Here is a 24,269-nt window from a genome sequence, read left to right on the forward strand (position 1 = left end):
GTGGAACAGATGTGTAATGGGGTCCCAGCTGCTCGTTTTTGCCTGGGGCTCTCTTTTAGAAGTGTAATAAAGCTGTCTCCATATACTGCAGATGTGAATTCATCATTTTTTAATAGCTTATTGTGGGGAGGGATATAGGTGCTCATTACAGATTGAAGAGTTGGAATGAAAAAAGGGAGAGAGACATAAATGTCCCTGCCTTGACCCGTGGTTAGTAGTCACCAGCTTAACCGTCTCAGCTGGCTGTGACTGAAGAGCAGATGTGGTGGACAGTGACACAGTAGTTGCTGAACTCTCATCTGTAGATTGTTAAACTGGTGTTTTGTAGTTAGATGACCAAAAATATTTTTCTTATAACCGGACATCTGCACTGCAGTGTGGCAGCAGCAATTCAGAGCAAACAGGGGTAAATATTTGACATTGTCACCTCACTAAGGTTCAAGGTATGATAACAGCTCTATTCTGTGTCACTGCATGTGTCGTGCTAGTTTGAGTTTATTTTCGGTGATCCAGATATCCTCCCATGTTCCAAAGGAAGGTCAGGTGGCAAAAGTAGGGCTGTGCGATATGACCAAAATCTCATATCCCGATATTAAGACATCTATCGTCCGATAACGATATAAAATCACAAAAATGCAACATTTTCTGTAAATTCTGTGAATCGCAGGCAGCTCCACTTGCGTTAAGTGTTTCCAGCTGGGCGTCATGTACCTGGAGTCGAGTGTTTTAACTGATGCATGAAGCTATACATTTTTAGACATAAGTTTTAAGGGCCACCGTTTTCTTTGTGAGTATTTATTACACAGCGTGCTGCGGGGAAAAGTCTGTTCTAACGTTTGAGTCTAAGGTTTCTTTTTTTTAGCACCTGACGGCTCTTTTTTGCTTCTCATCCGTAAAATTCTGCATCTTTCACGTGATTCAGTTTATTTTGAAAAGTCTCAACAGGATCTTGAGCTTTATTGTGAAAGGTTTATGTGGAAAATAAACAAGCGGACACGCCGTGGTTTTACCGTCGTTGTTGCTAACGACAACGCATAAAAACAAGTGCTTGTCTGTCTGTAGTGTGGTTATATTAAATATAAGAGAAAGAGAGAACTTTAAGAAATTAATATAGCCACTACAGTGACCATCAAAATGATGAAAAAATATTGCCGTAAACAGTTTATTTTGCGACACCACGAAACAAACGATAGCGTAAAATGAAACGATAGACGTTTTTATATCGTCATCCGATATATATCGTTATATCGAACAGCCCTAGGCAAAAGTATTTTAAAGTCTGTACTACACAGATGTAGTTTGGCGGATGGACTAGTGTTTGCTGCACCAAAATAGAGGCCTAAATTAAAAAAGAAAAAAAAAGATGAAGTCATGTATTATTATAATAGAAATAGTGGTCATCGGTGCCTATAAACAAGACTGATACTAGGGAACAAATGATGATCTGGGGTCATTATAACATTTAATCTGTTCTAGAGATACTAGCAAGTCTCTAATAGTTACATTATAAGATAATACTCCATTTCAATCAAGCTGTGACAGTGAAAATGTTAGATGATTTAGATTTTTGCATGCAAAAATAAATAAATAAATAAAACATCTGAAATATTGAGCACAATTGAGCCTGCACTTCCAGTTTTATCACAGCCCTGCTATGCAGCTCAGGCATCTTATAGATTGTAGCCAGGAAATGTTTAAATGTTACTCAACATTCAGAACTGCTTGTGCTACTTTTTTTTTTTTTAAGTCAATACATTTTATGACTGTTGTGCAACAAGCGTCCCTCAAACATGTTGCATTTCCCGATAAAACAAAATGTTATCATTTTGTGGGTTTCGTTGCAGTTTCACACCAATGAATGTGAAACACAGTCAAAAATACTTCATGAGAAGTTGAAGTGTGCACCGAGGAACTTTCTCATACTTATGGAGTTGCATTAATGTAAAGTGTAAAATGAAGAAATTAATAGACTAAACCTAATGTAGAAAAGTAATGGTGAAATGAAAAAAATGCCAGGAAACAACAGAAGTTTACATTTTTGTTTAATTCAGTGAAATTTCACTCATTATTTTTAATTTCATGATCTGCTCAGTCGATGTCCGAGCCATTGGAATTGCTTCATGTGAAGATAAAGTTCTTGTATCACAGAGAACTCATATAAAATCCACCAAAGTTACTATTTTGAATATTAGGATTGTCTTAGAACCCAATTAATAACCACAGAGAAAAAAAACTTCCTATCATAGACACCAGGTTTTTGTACAATTTTAGTCATATAAACCTGCATCAGTGATCATGAAATCGTCAACATCCTTTTATTTAATTTCTTCTTTCCACTTCTGGCTTCAGGGAATGACATATTCGCAGATGTACTTTTTCAGGCTGCGGCACACCTCATCATACCACTTTCCTTGTGCAGCCACTGAAAGAGCAACACAGCTCTCCCTCTTCGTTCCTGTGGGCTGCTTCTTGGAGCGATCCCAGTTAAAGAAGCGGACTGGCTGGCTGTTGACATCAACATACTGGCCTTCTTTCACTATGTCTGCCACACCGATCCAGAAGTCCTTAGACCCGGGAGCACTCCTCTTTGCATAGTCTCTCAGTTCATTGTTTTCCAACATGTCCCGCGGTGTTGCAAGAGTTCCACCTTGTGCAATGCAGTCTTCATTTGCTTCATGGTAATGTTTGGGTTCCTCAATTGTAAGATAACACTTTCTATGAACTTTGATGCCCCGGAGACACACTGAAAATACAAAGCATTTACTTCATGAATTAATGAATGGTAAAGTAACACTATAAACTGGTCCCATCAAATTACATTGCAAGAACTATTCATGTAACCATCATGCAGCTTGCAAGTGAACCTGTTACGTTGCATTTAAAGGCTTCTTGGAGTGTTGCTGCCCTCTGCTGATAAGCTGGCACCATAAGGTTCATTCTGCAATTAGGGGTACGCTTCATGTCCGCAGGCTGTATTGATCAATTTCATTAAATATTAATTTCAAGAAATGATCAATTTTATATTCAGGCACATTTCTCTTTAATTAATACAGAAAAAGTCAACAGTTTTCATAATTGGTAAAAATTGGTATGCTATATCAGAATTAGCTTTTTGAGTTTGTGTATTAATTTCATTTTTATTTCTTCAAAGTCTCTTCTAACCCATTGATTTTCATTAAATCATTCACTTTGTGTTCAAGAAATCCTTGTTAACTATTTAACCCACTGACAAATCACCTACAAGTCATCAATAGTTTGCCCCAAAGTCAGTAACAAGCACCAAAAGATTTAAATTCCTTCTGTTGAGGGAATTTGAAATGGAGTGTGGTGAGTTTCTTCTTCTGCATTTATTCAGTATTATTATCTGAACACTGAGAGGGTTCATTTCTCATTAACTGTGTTACCAACATGTTCTTGTGCACTTGCTTTAAATGTTATTTTTTACCAAAAACCTGAACAAAGTTTATTTGAACATGAACTGTTAGCCATGTCACACCCAGGTAACACACCTAACAGGTAACACGGCTGACAAGGTTCAGCCTCATCATAGTTTATGTTTACATTGAGGATTTTAATTTTTTTTTAATTACTATTATTATTATTTTTTATTAGTAGTAGTAGCAGTAGTTCGTAATTATTATTATTGTTATAAAGGAATTAAATGGTAAGAAACTGGACAATGTGCAGTTACATAGTAATTACAAGCGTATCTGATCTAAAGACTAAAATAATTACACTGTAACTAGACCTCAGTAGCTGATTAAAGAATAATTTGCTCTTCAGCATCCTCAGCAGCCTCTTCTCAGCCACAGAAAATCCAGTACTGTTCTCAGACTTCAGATTTTGAAATCAAATAGGTGGAAAACCTCCCAAGAGACTCGAGAACTTTCTATGACACCGCTAATATCTGACAAAATATTGAATTTAAACATTAGCACTAAGCAGCAGTTGATGGTTTTTACACACTATTGGAGTATGTTGTGAAAGCGTCTCGATTATTATTTTTTCTTCCTTTTTTAGTTGATATGAAATGTGCGTCAGATTACAGAATCACTCTGACTTTTAAACTTTGGCTATTAAGTTATAAATGCAGCACTGTTCACACTCTTGCTCGTCTTGTTAAGGTAACATTAATATTACTTTATCGGGAATGCAGAAACGCTCTCACTAATACCTGTCTGCAGTGCCAGCATCTCTTTCAGAGAATTCACCTCCTGCCACAACCTCTGGAGCTGTGACATCACATCCTCCTCCTCTGTAGCTGCACAAGGAGGAGACAATTAAGAAAAACACACACAGGTCACATAAAGCCATGATTTGATAGGATTTATACAATTACCTCCAGACTGGCGAGGTGAAACAGCCTTCCTGGTGCGAGACGGACCGCTGTTGCAGATGTGGAGCAAGGAGAAGCTGAGGACGAGGAAGACAGGGAGGGCCAGGCGTGCCATGTCTGCGGCCAGCGTACAGGACACAGTGGCCCACGTTGTGCTGCTGTGAAAGGAACCAAAAGCTCTGCAGGCTGCTCAATATATACAGGCCCTCTGTATGCCTTTCCCTGTATTGGCTCTAAATGTGTTTGTTTTTGCCCAAACATCAGGAGGAGGTGAGGGAGGTAAAAAAAGGGTGGAGGCCAATAATGATTTCCTTGTGTCGAGTTATTTTTAGATAAATATTTACTTGGGACAAGGTGCGCTAAGCAGCATTCACTTTCATTTCACAAACAAACCTGAAATCCATTGACTGCTTCAATACTACAGAGTGTTCTTCCTCTTTTCACATGTTAAGTTTGGACATAATCAACTTGAGACTTGAAAACTTATACCATCTCTTAAGTGTCAAATGATGCAGCCTAGCAGTGAGTTATCATTGTGCTCAGGAAAGGTTTAACCAACCACTTCAATAAATTTAAGCAACTAAATATTTCTGGTACATCAATACAGCCTAGCTCTAGGCCTGTTTCAATCACAGGGACAGTTATGCAATATTTGAACATAAGGCTGCTATTAGAAGTCCAGTTTACAGCTTTAATGCAGGCGAGTTATTTTTAGAGGGAGATGTATACAGATGGGAGTGGGAGCTAAATAAGAAAAAAAAACCTCTTAGGCATATTTGCTCAATATAGCTATTCAACTGTCAAAACCAGTTCAAGCACGTTTTCCTATTTAGATCCTCAAACTGTTTTTTTAATAATACATCCACCCCCTGAGTAACATATTCTCTGGAATAACGCATTCCAATTATTTATTAAGAAATTTAATACATATAGATGCATATATGTCAACATGATGCAGCGAACGTGTGAGAAACAAGCAAGCCTACAAAATGAGCTTTTATAGACTTGTTGCTTAGTATTCAGTGGCACGAATAAAGTTGTGCAAGCACATTAATGTATGATGTTCGAATGCAGCCTCCGCTGGCACTTTTTTTCTTCCTCTCGAGGCACATTTAAGATGCAGATCAAACACTGAGGTAGACAGACAACTACGTAGCAGGTTATTTCTGGTTTAACTAATAATTGCTCATTGCTCAAGTCCAAATGTGTGTGAATCTTCAAATAAGGCAGAGTTTGCAGCAGTTTTGCCCAGAGTGCACTCCTGATTCTGACCAAACAAACTGGGGGGACATCACAGCAAAAGCCAAAATGAAACTGAGTAATGTTCGACTGCCATCATCATTAGACACAAGCACGATTGTCCCCCTCTGAGATCCATATGTTCTTTAGCAACACAACTGTGTTTCAGCTCTCTGTTTAAAGAGAAATCCCTGACTCTGTTGTCATCTTGTGCAACACTGAAGGCTTACAAAGAATCTGATTTACTTGTATGTCATGAGTTTTGTGTTTCAGATTCCTCTTAATATATTTTGATATTATGTTTTCTTCCTTTTTCTATCCTAGTATATTATGAGTTTTAGTATTTTGAGTGTAGTCCCTGCTTTGATTTCATGGCCATCTCCTCATGTGTTTCCCTGTAAGTCCCTTTCCCCCTCTTGTGTACCTTTTTCTTCTCCTCTCGGTCATCCGGTTACTTCCTGTTTTACTTTCAAGGTGCTTTTTACCTGCAATTTTTTCTCCTTTGTGATTCTCAGCCCCACCTAGACTGTCTTCACTTGTCTTGATTAGTTTCAGCTGTGCCCCGATCCCCACCTGTTTCCTGATAGTGTATAACCCTGTGTTCATCTTTGTTTGCAATGTTCATTCCTTTTAGAATTTCTTCCTTGGTGCATTATTTACTTTCATGGTGTGTTATCCTGCTGTAGACCATCAGATGGGTACACTGTCGACATTAAGAGATGGACACGGCAACAATACTCAGGCTGGCAGTGGTGTTTAAATGATGCTCAGTTGCTACTAAGAGGTCCAACATGTGCTAAGAAAATATCCCCCACACCATTACACCAGCAGCAGTCTAAACTGTTGACATGAGGAATGCTTTCACGCTGTTTACACCAAATTCTGACCTTACCCTTCAAATGTCACAGCAGAAATCAAGAGTTGTCAGACCAATTCAATTCAATTCAATTCAATTCAATTTTATTTATATAGCGCCAAATCACAACAACAGTCGCCTCAAGGCGCTTTATATTGTACAGTAGATCGTACAATAATAGATACAGAGAAAAACCCAACAATCATATGACCCCCTATGAGCAAGCACTTTGGCGACAGTGGGAAGGAAAAACTCCCTTTTAACAGGAAGAAACCTCAGGGAGGGGCGGGGCCATCTGCTGCGACCGGTTGGGGTGAGAGAAGGAAGACAGGATGAAAGACATGCTGTGGAAGAGAGACAGAGATTAATAACAGATATGATTCAATGCAGAGAGGTCTATTAACACATAGTGAGTGAGAAAGGTGACTGGAAAGGAAAAACTCAATGCATCATGGGAATCCCCCAGCAGCCTACGTCTATTGCAGCATAACTAAGGGAGGATTCAGGGTGACCTGATCCAGCCCTAACTATATGCTTATATGTTTTAAGCCTAATCTTAAAAGTAGAGATAGTGTCTGTCTCCTGAATCCAAACTGGAAGCTGGTTCCACAGAAGGGGGGCCTGAAAACTGAAGGCTCTCCCTCCCATTGTACTTTTAAATACTCTAGGAACAACAAGTAAGCCTGCAGTGTGAGAGCAAAGTGCTCTAATAGGGTGATATGGTACTACAAGGTCATTAAGATAAGATGGAGCCTGATTATTTAAGACCTTGTATGTGAGGAGCAGGATTTTGAATTCAATTCTGGATTTAACAGGGAGCCAATGAAGGGAAGCCAATACAGGAGAAATATGCTCTCTCTTTCTAGTCCCTGTCAGTACTCTTACTGCAGCATTTTGGATTAACTGAAGGCTTTTCATGGAGTTTTTAGGACATCCTGATAATAATGAATTACAGTAGTCCAGCCTGGAAGTAATAAATGCATGAACTAGTTTTTCAGTGTCACTCTGAGACAGGATATTTCTAATTTTAGAGATATTGCACAAATTGAAAAAAGCAGTCTTACATATTTGTTTAATATGTGTATTGAAGTACATATCCTAGTCAAAAATGACTCCAAGGTTCCTCACAGTGTTACTGGAGGCCAAGGTAATGCCATCCAGAGTAAGAATCTGGTTAGATACCATATTTCTAAGATTTTCAGGGCCGAGTAAAATAACCTGTTTTATCTGAATTAAGAAACAGAAAGTTAGCGGCCATCCAGGTCTTTAGTTTAACTAATTGGTGTGTGTTACCTGGCTTCATGGATAGATAGAGCTGGGTGTCATCAGCATAGCAGTGAATATGCTATGTCTTCTAATGATACTGCCTAAGGGAAGCATGTATAATGTAAACAGAATTGGTCCTAGCACTGAACCCTGTGGAACACCATCATTGACCTTAGTGTGTGAAGAGGACTCTCCATTTACATGCACAAATTGGAGTCTATTAGACAGATATGATACAAACCACTGCAGTGCAGTACCTGAAATACCTACAGCGTGCTCTAATCGCTGTAGGTATTTCAGGCCAGACAACATTTTTCCAATCTCACGTTGTCTAATTTTAGTGAGCCTATGTGAACTATATCCTCGTGCTCTTAGCTGACAAGAGTGGCTCCCAATCTGTTCTTCTGCTGCTGTAGTGCGGCTACTTTAAGTTTCAATATTGTGGACATTCAGAGATGCTCTTCTTCATACTGGTTGTAATCAGTTATTCTTATCTGACATCAACTAGACATTTTCACCCAAACAAAGTATTTCTGAAATAGTCAGCCCATCTGTGACCAAAAAGCATGAGTTCAAAGTCACTTAAATCACCATGTTCACCATAACAACCATGTCTACATGACTACATGAACGGAGTTGCTGTCATGTGATTGGCTGATTAGACATTTGCATTAACAAGCACCTGAACACTGAGTCAAAATCGCGAGAAATGCTTTGCAGATAAATTTATTCAAGTAAACAGAGCAGTGCTCAAAGAAAGTACACAACAAAAATGTGACAAAAATATATCACAGGTAAACCATAGTTTGAGGAATTTTGTGAACACACTACAGTGCTAAACAAGTTGTACACATTTCTTTCTTTTGTTTTTTTTTAAACGAGGCAATATGAATACACATACAACTGTCTCTCTCACGCACACAGACACTAACAGGGACATTGGAGGCATCGAATTTTAGATTTTCTTAGCCAAAGTGTCTAAATAACGCCCTAAATTTCAAGTCTAGGATATAATTTATCTGATCACTTTAGTAAACCCATTGAACATCTTCTCTTCACTGTTTATCACATTCAAAGCATGCAGTGTTTACTCATAACTTTTAAGCTACACATTTACTAGTTTCTACTTTTTTCAATTACAAAACACTGACATCCTGTGTTTTTTTGTAGATGAGCCTAAAATGATGAAGGATTCAGACAGCTAGCCAATACAAACACGCCGAGTAAGCAAGGTAGCATAATTAGAGAAATTGAAATAGTGTAGCAGATTCTCACTAGTTTCAAAAATAAAATCGTCTGAGTAGGTGGGTGTACTTGCAGAGTAAAGGCAGAGCTTGCCATACTTAACATGTTCCTCAAACCTAAATCAGCCTCATACATGAGCTCACTGTAAAAATACGTCGTCAGTTATGGAGTTTTATGGCACTTTTGTTGTGAGGCACCAGCAAGTAAACAACTTTGGTCAGACAGGCAAGATAGAGACTCTAAATACCTTAAACTGCAGTCTGAGTCCGACTAACTACTTAATGCTCAAGAAAAACCAGGATTTTGACGCAGATATAAATTGAAATTTGTCCTGTTCTACTCAAGTGTTTACGAATCTGTCCATGGTTTTCTGATCGGAAACAATAAATGTTACAATCGCGGTGTTACACATTATGTAAGTTCTGAATATACAGTTCAGTGGGAAAAATAAGTCCAAATCCCTCTTATTACATGATCCAATGACGTTTTTTTAAAAAAAAAAACAAAACAGATTACACTTCATTTTCCACCTAAAAATAACTTTTTGTTTGTTTGTTCAATGTGAACTGCACATAAGGAATACATTTCAAGTATTTTACACTTGTTTGTAGCTCAAAGGCACTAGTGATCCCATAATATAAGGTTGGCACATTAGCATAAAATCTCATGCAAATATCTACACTCAGTCTTTTCTGCCTCTCCTGGCTTACATATTAGTTAACACAACAAAGGGATGCACTCCCTTGATCGGAACAATTAGAACACTGGGGTCACTTTCTCAAATCTATTTCAGCTGTTCGCTTTTAATTCTCACAGCTGGGCACAGAAAAAAACTTCTTTTTCCCCCTGTGCTATGAAATATTTAGAAATGTTTCCTTGATACTATTTGACACTTAGGCACTTTACTTAATCTATTTCATGGGGTGCGAATCATAAAACGAGAATAGCAGGTCGGCAGGTTTAAATGCTTATGTGGTTTGCTGTTAATTTAATAAACTGTGGGCAGATGCAGTTAACTATAAAGTGAACACAAACCTATTCATATTACTGGCTAGCAGGTAATTACTTCATAGTACAGCATATAATGTAACACTGTGTTGAAAATGGCTCTTGCACATTGTGGCATCCTATCCTTTGCTTTGACTAATCAATTGACACATAATAGGAAACGGACAAGAGGCACTAAAGTATACTGCACATACATACATTCATGCATACAGCACATGCACACAAACACACACGAGTGGGGCTGTGTTGCTCTGGTGAAACTGTGCTGCCTCTCCAGTGTCTCTAGGTGTGCTGCAGTGGGTTTTTGTTGGGTCTAATGGATAAAAGGCATTCGCTCCTTGCTGTCGTTGTCTCCCTCGGGCTCCTCTTCTTCCTCTCCTGCTTCACTGGTCTCCGTGCTGTCGCTGGCCATCTACAGATAAAACATTTTTTACTGCCACCATTAACCGTTTAGCGGAAACAGAGGGGGAAATAAATGTGAGCTGACATCAAATCACACAGCGAACTCTGCTAATGGGCAGAGGATGGGCTGACATGACAATGGAAATGAAGAGGACAGGAGGAAATCCAGCTCTTACAATCCTGACATGAGAAGAAAATGTGCTGTCAACAAATTAAAGTCAAATATATATATATTGTTTTACTACAAATGCCACTTTGTAAGTCAGCTAGCAAATGAAGTGTGAGAAGAATATCTTTTGCATTTCTAAAAAAATAATTTTCATTATAGATTTTCTTAAAAATGTGGACTTGGAATTCATATTTATCCAATTTTGCATCCAGACAATCCTACATAAACTACAGTAGGCTTGAATATAAGACCGATCCATATGGAGAAATTAAAACTCTTAACAGCCATGTCTGTTTATGTATGCAGGCTGTCACCTTTTAAAAGAGAAAATGTCTATATAGCAATAAAAGCCTTTCTTACCAGAGGGGTGGGAGACTTCTCAACATCCAGAATGAGTTTTCCTATGTTGCCTCTGTCATGAATTCTCTGCATCGCCTCTTTTACCTGAGAAGAAAACACAAGTTTAACCTCTTCTTAAAAAGCCGCACAGATCTTATTTTCAACATGTAAAAAAAGCTGGTTTAACAATAAAAGATCTCTAACCGAGAGACTGCTGTAAAATTGGATTAAAAAAAAGACACCAGCTGATAAAATTTCAAAATCACAAAAAGATTCAATAATTTTCTGCAGATTGTAGACACGGGATCCATTTTTAGCACAGCTATATTACAGGCTTCCTGTGCGAGGAAAGTTAATGGCCTTAACGCTGACAAAATGATGCTGACTCACTCTGCTGGCTGATATTTGACATCACGCTGAACACCTCACTGATGCAAGATCTATAACAAGTGATTGAACTGAAAATCTGGCAGGGTGGGACAGGCTCTAATAACAGATAAATTAAAAATAAATGTTTCTGCAGTCTTATTCCAGAAATGGTTTATTCTACACTGCAAAAAATCTTAGTCACATTCTGCAAAATAAATAAAGTCTCAGACCACACCTCCTAATTACCAGGCTCACTGTTATCCCCACATTCAATAGCTACAGTAGATAGAATTAAAAATAAAGAACAACCCTTCGAGGAATTGAACCAAGGACTCCAAACTCAATTAGGCAGCTACATCTATAGCACACATTATGCTGTCTTCAGAGATAAAATGTGATGCTGTGCACTACACTGCAGATTAAACCATAGGTGACCCATCACGTCTGTTATATAATAAAGGATATCAAGTATCAACATGATAGGGCTCTTAAACTATCTTTAAATGAAGATGAGGCTTCTGCCACTCGGCTGTCTGTGGAAAAATACCATGACACTTTCAAATTCAGTAAAACCCCTCAATTCAGTGCTCCTGCTAGAAGAGCAAAACTGAGTAAGACGGTGAGTCACAATCTTTTAGGTCTGTGTGATCTTTACTGCCAGCTAAAGAAAATCAGAGATAAGGTGCGTATTGTCGGTAGATTGAGGCAAGCGGGCTGGTGCAGGGAAATCCCCGTGCACATCATCAGTGCCTGTAAACAAAATCCCAGCACACTAAGCACTGCGTCGTGGCAAACTCGACGGCTTGCATTCAAATGGAAATAATTCAATATCCAGTCGTGACGCAGCAGCTGAGGCAACAGTTTGCCGTGCACTGACAAGGCTCCTGCAAATGTACACTATTTTCGAAAAACCCACTCTTCATATGCTGTCATAAAACATCACGCTCGTGTTCACCAACACGGCCTGGGAGCAATGAGAGGCACAACATGTGACAACGAGCAACGCTTTCAGGTTTCGTGTTGCCATCCAGCAGGCAAATGGAGACTCGAAACAAAGTTTATGAACGACTGATAGGCCATCCAGTCATCATTATTTATTTTGCTGTGACAGCAACTTACTTAACAGGTTAAAGAATCAACTCTATTAGGCATGGTGCTACTGATAAAAAGGCAAAAATAAAATCAGACCCACCACAAAAGATTACCATGCCATATCATGCATTCACGCAGCCGCAGCTGAGTGTATGCCTTTGTCTGGAACCCGTTGTGTCACAGCCATTCAACCGTTAAACAAATAGCAGAAATCAAGCCAAAAGGAAAAGTGGGTCATAAACTTGTACAGCACTTTGCTGTTAGGTAGCAACTTTTCGGAGGAGGTTGGGGGTTGGATAAATTCCACTTACATTTTGAGTGAATTAGGTCTCTGTGCATAATGACCAATTTTCATGCAACGTGGGTTCGGTTTTGTTTTCCAGGATTTTTAATAGCATTCAGCGTAGAAGCTGTACAATATTTTTCTGACTGAAACTAACAGTGATTAGAAAAACTCTCATTATTCTGTCCCAGCCATGCATATTGTCCAACTTCTCATTCCGGAAAGAAAGGTTGCTATGGTCAGCATGTAAACTAACCTCTCCTTCCAGGCATATAAACAACCGAGGCAAGCTGTGCCCCTGACACTACATCCCACGCTATCCTCCCCTCTAATGAGATTCTTCATGGGCAATGGTTCCAGTGAATAGCCTGAACAATCTGCCAAAGTAATGACAACAGTACATGGAAAGTTTCCCATGAGAAATCATTTCACAAAAATATCTCTCCGACTGTAGACAGAGTCTAGAATAACTTACAGTAAGCTTTTTGTGATTATTACTTACACTGCCTCTGCTTTCATCTAAATTCCTGAGGTATTTTTCAGTGTGAAACAAAGTCCAAGGATAAACTTTCTGCTTCTTTTTCCAGTAACCAGAATATCAGTGGACTGGGGTGGCCATGGCTCAGGAGATAGAGCAGATTGTCTACTAATTGGAAGATTGGTGGTTCAATCACTGCCTGCTCCACTCTGAATATTATAGTATTCTTGGGTTGCTCCCATTATGTTAGAGTGAAAGTTAAATGTTGAAAAAAGGGCCTGTTTGTTTAAAGTGCTTTGAGTAGAAATGCACTGTACAAAAACCAGTCCATTTAGTCTCAAGTCCCCAGCTGCAGGTTCTTCACTGATTCTGATGCTTGTTAGGTCTGAAATGGTGCAGAGGTAAGTCAGTCAGAGCTGCAAGGCTTTGCTGAATTCATTAACCTACAAGAATATTAAAAGTGCAGCTTTTCCGCCCCACAGGTGCAGAAAAATGAATAAATCAACCACCATCTGTACAGCCCACACATTCCTTGTTTGCAAATGGTTTAATTAAGCAAATAAGAGAAAACAGCTGTGGCGATGGGCCATGGTTGTCCCCATCTTTGTGTATCATTTAACTACAGACGAAAAACACAGAACTGTTTCTGCCTTACTCCGGTCCCCGTTTTACTGTATCTACTGCAGGTACACGTGGACATCAGAGGAGTGATCACAAATATAAAAAAGGGGTTAAACTGAAGCTGTTCTCATGAAGGAGCCCAGCAGTGGTCAAATGCACACCGACTAAACCCGCATCACAAGCCGGAGCTTTATGGCTAAATATGGGGATTAAGTGGATGAATAAGCACGATGGCCCTGCATACAGTTAAAGTAGTGAGTGTGTGTTACCTTGTTTAAAACAAATCAGTGCATTTTCTGTTATTTCGGACCATTTTAATAAACAGAAAAGATTATTATGCTTGGATAACTAAATCCCCCAATTAGCAAACTTTCTTTATAAAAAAAAGTATTTCATTACAATGCCGGTGATTTTCCTTTGGCTTGGATTTAAGCGTTTTTGGGGGGCACTAAAAATTCTTCTAGGCAGGAAAAACCCTGTAAGTAGCACAGGTACACTCTCTTAAAGTGGTACTTTTCCATTAGGCTTATGTACCAATGGGGATGTGAGCCACAAATGCCCTTGTAAAAATATAGCAGAGCGAGCAAAGTAAAAAGATAAAATTGAGCATAGATGTGGTAATATTCATCTGTCTGTAAAATTGCCTATGTGATGGAAAGAGTCTGGTTTTCAATGCTTCAATATGTTCTACACACAACCAATTGTGACAGTGTATTTATGAGTCTCTCTTTTTCCAGTCATGGGTCTTCATTTACTACTGATGTTCACCTGAACTCAAATCCCTTTTAAACGTTGCACAATGCAGGAAAAGACTGATCCATATCTCTTAATGTAAATATCAAATTATTAGAGGAAACATGGATCTACTGTACAAAGGTTCCTGAGAAACTGAATGATCACAGTTATAGGAAGACTTAAAGAGTCTGTAGAAATCGAGTGTCAAATGATTGATGTATGGGCTGTTTGGCTTTTTGTGTTGGTGTGACATAATAGTTGAACAGGAAGATTCAACCTACCCACCATCTGTGGAAGAATGTCCAAGGACAGCTGACAATGTTCCACAGATGCAGCAGCGACAAACAACACATTATATTCTGTCCAGGATGTTTAAACCAATTCTTCTTAAAATCTTTTCTGGCATCTCGGATTGCGTCGCCAGCGTGACCGGGTCATTTTTAATTTGATCCTCATCGATCTCTGTGTCTTAAACCCTCTGATTACTTCAGGTTCTTACCTCCTCCAGCGCCCAGAGGGAGTCCACTACAGGCTTGATCTTCTTCTCTTCATACAAACACAGGAGTTTGTCCATCACTGATTTCACGAGGCCACATCTCCCTTGTTTGAAGAGCAGGTTGAGGAGCGAAAATCCAGCTATGACTTTGTTCTCTTCGTATAGCTTAATAGGGTTCACCTTCTCCACCTGCCACCACTGTAAAAACAAATAAACAAGCAAACGAGGGTGACGGATGTGTGCGTGCGTTTCATTTCCTGTGACTTATAATTGATTGGGCAGTTACAGGGTGTAGTTTCCTTTCAAATATTGATGATAGACTGCATCTCTGACTCACAGATTTTGCAAAGCTGAAGAAACTCTTTGTTTCCCCAGTTACCATGTTTGACGCGCCTGAAAAAACAAAAATAAAAGGATTTCTGTATACTGGACAGAAGTGACTAGTCAATAATTGGCAGCCATGAAGCATGAAGGGAGAGTGGGGGAGGATCAGCTGGCACCTTTAGCCCTTTAGATCTGTGCAAGTATGCCTTTGCACATGTTGAGTATGGCTGCAGATAATGAATTAATCTCTCTGTAATCATGTTACTTGATTCATGAGGCTTGACAGAAGCTAAAGTAATTAACGGAGACCAGATAAGACTGGTTGCTGTGAAGGACAATACATTCAATTTGCAGGCTCTGGAGTATATATTATTCAAATGACACTCACTATTTTGCGACTAGATCTGTGCCACTCTTATGGGTGTGTGTAAAAATTGAAGCTGCAGCAAGAAGACAGATAGATTACCATGAGGAATGTAAAACAGCTACTCAGGCTCTGTGCAAAAGTAACAAAATCCAACTAAAAGTACCTCTAAAGCTTCTTTAATCCACACGCAAACTGGTATAAAGATCTCTGCGTGTTTGTGCCAGACTGCTTTTTTGGGCCAGGGAATTTGACTTGAGAGTGAGACTGTACTTCTCAATATTTGAAGTAAGATTTAAAATGTAGTTATTTTGACTTTGAAGCGATACATTTTTGCACAGTAAAGGAATACATATCATCCCCACCATACAGGATGTAGGTTCCCAGCGGCTTCAGCAAACTCAGGCCTTTGCCTGTGTTCTCTCCACACAGGCAGTCAAGCACAATGTCCACTCCCTCTGGAGAAATCCTGAAACACCAAGAACAGAGGGAAAGTTAAAAAATATTCAATTGAGCTAATAAACATGCAACATGCAGAGATTTAAACACTTCATTAGAACCAGTAAATTATTTGAATGTTGTCTCATAAATGAACAGATGTTATAAACACAAATTTAAGCTGAAACATTTAGCCTCGATGGTATGATTAGCAGAAAAAGGATTTGGACACATTTTTGACAAATTTGAATCAATTTCAGACATAATACTTTTTTCCAGATTGCCTTTTTAATGTAGTATTCCACTTTTGACTGAGCAAACAAGTGATTTAAGGAATGGAGGCATTTATATAAAAGGTTTCTACTCTTACTGAGCCCTCAAGAAACTTAGACGCTACAAGCCACATTCACACAGCACTATATTTTATCTGTCACCCCCACATTCATTTTGGGGTTAAGCATCTTAACGTTTTGAAAGGCAGACCGGAGGAGCTGCGGATCACACTACCCACCTTTCAGCCGGCGGATAACCCACTCTACCTCCTGAGTCCCAGTCACCCAGATTTAGAAAGCTCACAAGGGTAAAAATATAACCAGTAGATTAATCTAAAATCCAAATACACTGTAAAATCTAATTAGTTCCCAGAACTCAAAAAAATTATGGAAACTCGTTGCCTCAAAAAAATTGAGTAAAGCTTAGCTAAAAATGACTAAGTTAGGACAACGTATTTATTTTGAGTACTCTGTACAAGCTCATTTGTTCCCAGAACTCAAAAAAAGTGGATCAAGTTTACGTAAGATGACCAAGTTAGGGCAACTTACTCATTTTGAGTACACTGTACTCAAAATGTACACAGCCGTGTTAGTTCCCAGAACTCAAAAAAATTATGGAAACTCGTTGCCTCAAAAAAACTAAGTAAAGCTTACTTAGGATGACTGTTAGGACAACTTATACATTGCAAGTCTGCAGTATTAAGAATAACTTGATATTTCTGACTTTCTGACAATACTAATTGTTAACCTACTGACAAACATTTCAAGTTCAACTAAATGAAAAAACAATTTGTGGTAACCTGATTATGACTAAAAATAATTAACAACACTTTTTGTAATGATGTTAAAATGAGCACAAGTTTTATTTTCAAACACAACAAAGTACAACAGCCAACATACTGGACACTGTTCTGCTGAATAAAAATTATATTGCCATCACTGTTATAATCTTACAATGAAACAAAGTCTCAGATGTAATTATTCTGAAAATAAGTTTAGGTCTACCACAAGTTTGTTTTGTACTTACATTACTTATATAATCAACATAAAATATTTATTGTTCTGTCACAAGTGCAGTCTCTAATTTAAACAACACATTCGTTTTTCATTCCAACACAGGAGCTGGAATGTTGTAATATTTTAAGGATGGCTTGTTTCCAGTCCAGGCATTACTGCCTGAATGACTGTCATGGATCGAGGTGATCCAAATGTAGGTGCAGAAGAAAGTCTTTAACTTCCCTTAAGTACAGTGGCAGTGGATGTGGGTTGGAGATGCAATGAGCTTGAACCTGCAGGTGACCACCTTCACTGACCACACCATCTGTGACGGAGGACTCATCTCTCCTGGTGTCCTGCAAGCAAACAATCATATTTTTTGGAACATGAACTTAATTGCTTTCTTAAAACATTTTTTTCTGCATTTGGTATAAAACAGACTCCAATTTAGACAATCTCAGGCTCCCTCCCCGCCGGAGAGGTGACCCAATGTCCCAATTGTCAGTCTGGATAGCCGTGACCCACGCAACACACAATATTGTCATGAAAGCATCATTTTAAAAAGGGCTATGCAAACATGGGCAATAACTTTCATTCTAATGATGTGCAAAATGATTTGGGCACAAAACAAATTTTGCTGTTAGAAAACTTGCAGACTTCACTATATACAGTGTAGACCCTCTAAACTAAGTTTGGGGGATGTGAACTTTCAAGAAATGCAGACCAAACTGTTGTTGTTTGTTTACTTACACAGCATGTCTTGTAGAATTAACTGGAGTCACAGCAACAGCATAGTGCAGTCATATCTCAAGTCTAATAACAGACAGGAAAAGATCAGTAAAGAAACAACTTACCCAAACCAAAGCACAAATAAAACAATAAGTAAAACAGGCTGATCTAAAGTATGATTAAAGTTCAGCCTGATTAATATAAATGTCACTGACAGTTGCTAATATATTGGAAAACCAAAATACTTACCACTGAGTTGATGTCTTTCTGTCCAACAACAGGAGTGCTGGTCCCGAGCCTCAAAGACAGTAAGAAGCAAGCAGAGGGAGAAAAAACAGAACATATTTCAGAAACTGATTTGATCCTTAATGGCTGTGCAATCATTGTAACATAGAGTTTGCTTATTTTGTTAAATAAAGGCTAGATTTGACATTAATAGATGCCACAGATGTTCTAAAGCTGCCACAAAGCATGAAAACGTCGGAGCATTTTTGCAAATATGTGATGTCTTGATAAATCGAGCAGATATTTGAAATTCACACAGCTACATTCTCGCCTGAAAATATCTTAAAAGTTTATTTTGTGACCCAGAAAAAGTAATACGTTTTTCAGCAGTGCTCCTCCGCCATTGCCGCGCTTACAAGTGCGCACAGGCTCCGACAACCGCAGCCGACAAATGCGATCCTCCTTTTCCCCAGACTACCCTTTCTGGGTCACAAAATAACCTTTTAAGATATTTTCAGGCGAGAATGTAGCTGAGTAATGCTCAAATATCTACTTGATTTATTAAAATATCACATATTTGCAAAAGTGCTTCCACGTTTTTGGAGAGCTCCGTTATCCACCCCCCACACCCCACCCTACCCCTAACGGCTGCACCTCCCAAAGAATTTTGTCTGGGCTCTTATCTCACTTATTTATTTCAAACAATCAACAAAAAAATTCACCGACATAGTTTTATGTAAGGTTTTTAAGGCTGTGGTGTTAATTTTTAAGTAACATGAGCCCAGCGGCAGCAGCAATGCTAGGCTAACACTAACTAGCTAGCAAGATTATAAACCTGGTGCTAAACTAAGAGAAGCCACAAAATCAGTTTGAATAAGAGTAAACATTTACTCACCAAGTCAGTAAAGATCCACAGCAATGACAACAATAATATCTCCAGGTTTGCTCAATATATTCCATAACAAATGCTGGCGCCATGAACATGCGGACTGATCCGGGAGGGAGGAGGATGGTAGTCACGTGGCATTTTCAAAACACATCTTTCATCCTTCCGCCCTGAGAAGCAAAACTTCCAGCTTACTTAGTTTTTCTAAGTTAGGACAGCTCAAATTAATCGAGTTTATCAGCATTTTTGCATAAAAAGTACTGGTAACTTATTTAAATTGAGTTCTAATAACAAATTGATAAAAATTGAGTTCAGCCTATTTAATATTTTTAATTAAACACAATATTACATTTTACAGTGTAACAGGCAACATTCAATTACCATTAATCAGTTAAGCAACTAATTGTTTCAGCTTTACTGAAAATGTCATGAAGAATTCGAGCGGCTGAGATAAAGTACAGTGAAAGGCAGAGATATGACTGCACTGGCTTGTTTGTGTCCACAAGCACTAAATGTAAATGTGCAAAACATACTTTGTGAGTAAATATATATATATATGTATATATATATATACATATATATATATATATATAATTTATATATATGCGTGTGTGTGTGTTTTCAGCCTGTGATTCATGCTGGAGCAGCTTCAGGTTTTGTCTAATCATGGATTCATAAGATAAGGAGCTTCGTTCTCTGGAGTATTACTCTGAGAAAAAGTTGCAGCCCACGTTTTCTTATACAGGGATTATTGATGTGTTGCAGTGCCCACGTAGCTCCTCATCGGTAACATATTTTACACTGTGTTACAAAAAGTTTCTGATCTCATTGCACACAGAATCAGCCAGTGAAAAAAAAGGGCCATAATGAGACTTTTTAGAGGACGGTATATGAAAGAATGAAAGGCATGTTATTATCAAGGGGACATTAAGTCCATACTTTCTGCCTTGTGGCCCCGAACACCCGCTTGGCTGAACAGCTTGGTGGTCTTGTGATTCTCATGGTTTTTTGCCTTTTGTAAAAGGGCTAATTTAATTGTACTTTGCACTTGATCCTGAGAAGAATGTGTGGACCAGTGAGATGAAAGGCATATTAATCCACTACCACTGCTGATATGTATGCAGAAAGCACTCAACATCATTTCCTAATCAAGCCATTTGCATCTGTAGGTACTACAACCTGGCAAATATGGATTTTCATACATCATACTACTGCGCATCTACCCTGTTTCTAGTATAGCCACAGATAATTACTGCCAGAGCTCTGTGAAGCAGAGGAGGCCGTTTGGTGATGAAATAATCAAAAGCTTTGCAACATCGTTAGAACTACATGAAACCTGCGCAGATTAATTGTAGTAGACCTGTAGCATACCGCATCCAATCCCATGAATGTTTGCAACCAGCGGTTTCTTTGTAGCGTAAACCGTCTCACAGTGCGCTCTGATGTCAGTGTAACGTGTAAGAAATCGCTCCTCTGGCCTAATTGGCTGAGCTGTTCCACATTGCTGCTACAGACCTCCACCCTACACAATGCTGCTGCTTGCTGAGATGAGCTGTGAGTTGCCATGGTGACCACAGCCACACATGACCAATAAGGCAAGCAGTAACATCTGCATCCTCCAGCAGGCCTCTTACCCTCTGCTAAGTAAGCGTTGTCACATTAGTTTAAATGGGTAACTGGCAACATCTTCACCTGACTACATCTCCACATTCAGTCTTGACTCAATGAGTGAATGTTGCCAAAATTTGTCAAAAAGAAGTAAAATCACTTACACAACACACTTACTTTTTGACTTCTTGGATGTAGTCAACATTTCTGTCAAAGAGGTGAGCCACGGAGTCTCTAATGGCTGCGTGTTTGAAACACGAAGCGATCCCAAACACAGTGACATTAGGCACGGTGGAGCACAGCTGAGCCACAGCTTGACCCTGAAAATAACAACAGTTATAATAATGTATCAGTGCCCGAGAGCACAGAGGATAAGGAAAGCAGACATAAACATAAATCATACCACGGCATAAATAGCACTATTAACAGCGGGGATTAAACAACAATTCCATATGTGTGCATTTGTTTAGAGGGTGTGCAATAGTCATATGAGAACTGGACTTACTACACCACCTCCTACTGAGTGGACCAACACTGACATCCCTTCTCGCAGATTGGCAACCTCAAAGAGCATCATATAAGCAGCCACAAAGTTCAGGGAGAAGGCTGCTGCTTCAGCAAACGTCATTTCATCTGGCATCTTGTAGACAAAATCCACGGGTGCACAAACCACCTCCGCCCAGGCATTGTAATTCACAAAAGCCATGACTCTGTCGCCTATCTGAAAGAAACATGTGAGGGAAGGAGGTCAACACGCGGCAGACACTAACGTGAGCCTATCATGTGGCAGTAAATGTCATCAGATTATGAATTAACAGCAGTATATTTCTGATTGTTACGCTTACAGCACTTATTGCAATCTGCATCCTCTCTAGTTTTATTGGTGTACTTCTCTGGCAGCATGTACTCATAGAACAACTGCATCAACAAGCTGTAATTACACTAACCTCAAATCCCTTTGTGTTTTCACCCACTGACTCTACTATTCCAGAGCACTCAAATCCAGGGACAAGAGGGGGTTTGGGGGGATTATCGATAGTCCCCTGACGTACCATCAGGTCCAGGAAATTCAAGCCACTGTAACAAAGAATAATTATTGTTTGTTTACACTGGAATCCATCTGATTAGATATCTGGATGACGACCATGCCCCTGAACAGTCTCTAACAGCTTTTTAATATCAAATATTTAGCATGAGGTGTTAAGAGATGTAGGGATTACCCAGCACTGTTTATTGCATTATTATGAGCAGTGAGTCACAGGCTTTTCCTCTGTGGATAAACAGTACACTTTAATTTTCCCAATGTCACACTGCTAACACTGGCAAAAGCTCAGCTGCAACCTGGGGAAAAACGACTTGCTCAATATCTTGTAAACAAGCGCTTAGAAAATAGAAAGTGTGACATAGAATGACTGGAAACTGTGGCATCAGATATGCTTGTTATGAACATCAGCCACCCAACCTCCTGTACCAGAAAAGACCTGTGGATTCATGACTGCGAATTTCTGTGTAAGCCTTGTTGATCAGCGTTTAGACTTCTCAAAAGCACCATACAACGTGGGAGTAAAAGACCAGATCAGACCGCAGCTCACAAGTACAAATAAAAAACACTGACACCCTCATATTTACCATGTTTTCACGCGGATCTTCACTTCACCATCCTGAGGCTCGGGCATTGCCTTCTTGGTCACCCTGAGTTTGTTAAGACCCCCAAAACCTGCCAATATCACCGCTCGCATTTCTTTGGCATTGCCAGACGTCTCCACGTTGTCTATTTCTTTCTTCACATTTTTGTCTATCATGTACTCGGTTTCCTCTGTCATGTCTGCTCCTTCTTTAGCCATGTCGAAGACCAGCTGCTCTGCCTCCCCGTTCCTAGTCGAGAGTGATTTGGGCGTGCAGCCGGTGCAGCCTGCACACAGGCAGGCGCTGTACGGACGGTTATCCACAGTGGAAGCTGAATCCTCATCATCTGCATGCGACGTGCACTCACGCAGGTTTAAAGTTCCAGTATTTTAAGTTTGACAGATGGCGATTAATTCAACAAAAAAAACTTTGCCATTTCAAATCAGGAAATTATTTCATCCTGGTGAATTATCCTTCCTTGCACCGATACGACTTATAAAGTGCACCATCTGGTGGTGAAGCGCCCGCAAAACTTTTAAGTCTGATGAACTCCTTCAGATGCCCTCGGCAGTACAACCAAGTAGGATATAAATAAATAATCTTTAACCTCATAATAAAGATTCAAAGTTTTATAGTTTAAGGGGATGGATGGGTTTTTTATTCTTCTTTAAAGGTTTAAACTATAAAAATGACCAGAGGAAACAAAACAAACCTGGAAGAATTAGCGAAGAATTAACAACAATCAATCATGGTATGCATGCATGTTTGTGTGCGAGTGCATCATTTCTGTTTAAAATAATGTATTCGTGACTTGTAGACTTGAAGTTTCTTCAAGGCTATAAAACATTTTTAATTTGGATACATATTAATACATATATAATACATATTCTTTTACATCCCTCGAAATGTCTGTTTAAATTAACTATTAAACAGGGCTAAACGGTATTTAAATGACAATATATTAAAAATAAAACTAAAAGATTTTTTTAAATTGTTAAATATGTCAAAATTGACTTATGAGTAACTCAAAATGTCATATTATTATTCATTTATTACTAATAATAATTTATTATCTTTAGATACATAACCCAAAATTCTGAGATTAAAACCTCAAAATTTCCACTTGTCTTCTTTTTTTTCTCCTATTCCGAAGTCAAGATTTTGAGATAATAACCAAAAAATTTAGATAATATTTTTCACCCAGTGATGGAAACAAGCTTCTGTATTTAAAGCTCTTGGGATAACTAAAATAATTTGGTTTATTATTTGTATATCACACGGTTGCAACCTAAAAATAAGACTTTTATTATGACGGTTAAAAAAAAAACCCCAAACAAACAAACAGTGAAAAAGATTTTCACCATACAGAGGATACTATGGAGGCTTTATGGCTAGCTGAAAAGGTTTATAGGCCTCTCTTAGATATGGATAAAAATAGATTCAACTGAAATGTAGCCTGGAGTGGTTCAATGTCAGGTAGTACAACTAATGAGAAACTAGGAAAATGCTAATTTATCATACAATGTGTGTTTATTTCCTTTAACAAATTTTGTGTTTGCGCTACCTAACACAAAAGCTAATACATATGTAAAAGTAAAAGCCTTTTCGCAATGAAAAAAAAAATCAGGTGGTGTAATATTTCTAATATTTTGACTTCTAATTTTCTTTGTAGAATAAACTCCATGGTCATGGAGAAAATAACTTCATTAGAAGATTTATACTGCCTTAAGCTTTTAAATTTGTAACAGCAATAGGCAAGCAACTGTTGCCAAGGTTACGGTGTAAACCTGTAACCCTGGCAACATCTTAAAAAAACCTGCTGAAGCATTCAACTTCCTGCATCATAAATTGCTACACTCGCTCCTAA

The 24,269-nt window shown here is 38.7% G+C and overlaps 2 protein-coding genes across 2 annotated transcripts; both read right to left on the minus strand.

Annotated features, from left to right (window-relative positions):
* Positions 1–2,335: 2,335 nt before the first annotated feature.
* Positions 2,336–4,451, minus strand: clec3a (C-type lectin domain family 3, member A). The gene is made up of 3 exons (XM_063496591.1): positions 4,340–4,451; positions 4,175–4,261; positions 2,336–2,743 (listed from the first exon to the last, which is right to left on the minus strand). The coding sequence occupies exons 1-3, from the start codon at positions 4,449–4,451 to the stop codon at positions 2,346–2,348; spliced, it is 597 nt and encodes a 198-aa protein (XP_063352661.1). The 3' UTR covers positions 2,336–2,345.
* Positions 4,452–8,024: 3,573 nt separating this feature from the next.
* On the minus strand, positions 8,025–22,796 carry vat1l (vesicle amine transport 1-like). Its single transcript, XM_063475470.1, has 9 exons — positions 22,406–22,796; positions 21,724–21,853; positions 21,282–21,497; positions 20,954–21,096; positions 15,988–16,091; positions 15,272–15,327; positions 14,938–15,132; positions 10,882–10,965; positions 8,025–10,362 (listed from the first exon to the last, which is right to left on the minus strand). Exons 1-9 carry the CDS (start codon positions 22,618–22,620, stop codon positions 10,264–10,266), a joined length of 1,242 nt encoding a protein of 413 aa, XP_063331540.1. The 5' UTR covers positions 22,621–22,796; the 3' UTR covers positions 8,025–10,263.
* Between the last annotated feature and the right edge of the window lie 1,473 nt (positions 22,797–24,269).

Source organism: Pelmatolapia mariae, linkage group LG1, assembly GCF_036321145.2.
Source record: "Pelmatolapia mariae isolate MD_Pm_ZW linkage group LG1, Pm_UMD_F_2, whole genome shotgun sequence".
In the NCBI taxonomy this organism is placed as follows: Eukaryota; Metazoa; Chordata; class Actinopteri; order Cichliformes; family Cichlidae; genus Pelmatolapia; species Pelmatolapia mariae.

Excerpts from the sequence above, each read along its gene's own strand:
- clec3a (XM_063496591.1), bottom strand. The coding sequence starts at position 4,451 with ATGGCACGCCTGGCCCTCCCTGTCTTCCTCGTCCTCAGCTTCTCCTTG. Across the intron at positions 4,262-4,339 it reads TTCACCTCGCCAGTCTGGAG|CTACAGAGGAGGAGGATGTG; the intron begins GTAATTGTATAA and ends CTCCTTGTGCAG. Across the intron at positions 2,744-4,174 it reads GATGCTGGCACTGCAGACAG|TGTGTCTCCGGGGCATCAAA; the intron begins GTATTAGTGAGA and ends TTGTATTTTCAG.
- vat1l (XM_063475470.1), bottom strand. The coding sequence starts at position 22,620 with ATGGCTAAAGAAGGAGCAGACATGACAGAGGAAACCGAGTACATGATA. Across the intron at positions 21,854-22,405 it reads AAGATCCGCGTGAAAACATG|TGGCTTGAATTTCCTGGACC; the intron begins GTAAATATGAGG and ends TCTTTGTTACAG. Across the intron at positions 15,328-15,987 it reads GGGAACCTACATCCTGTATG|GCGCGTCAAACATGGTAACT; the intron begins GTGGGGATGATA and ends TTGTTTTTTCAG.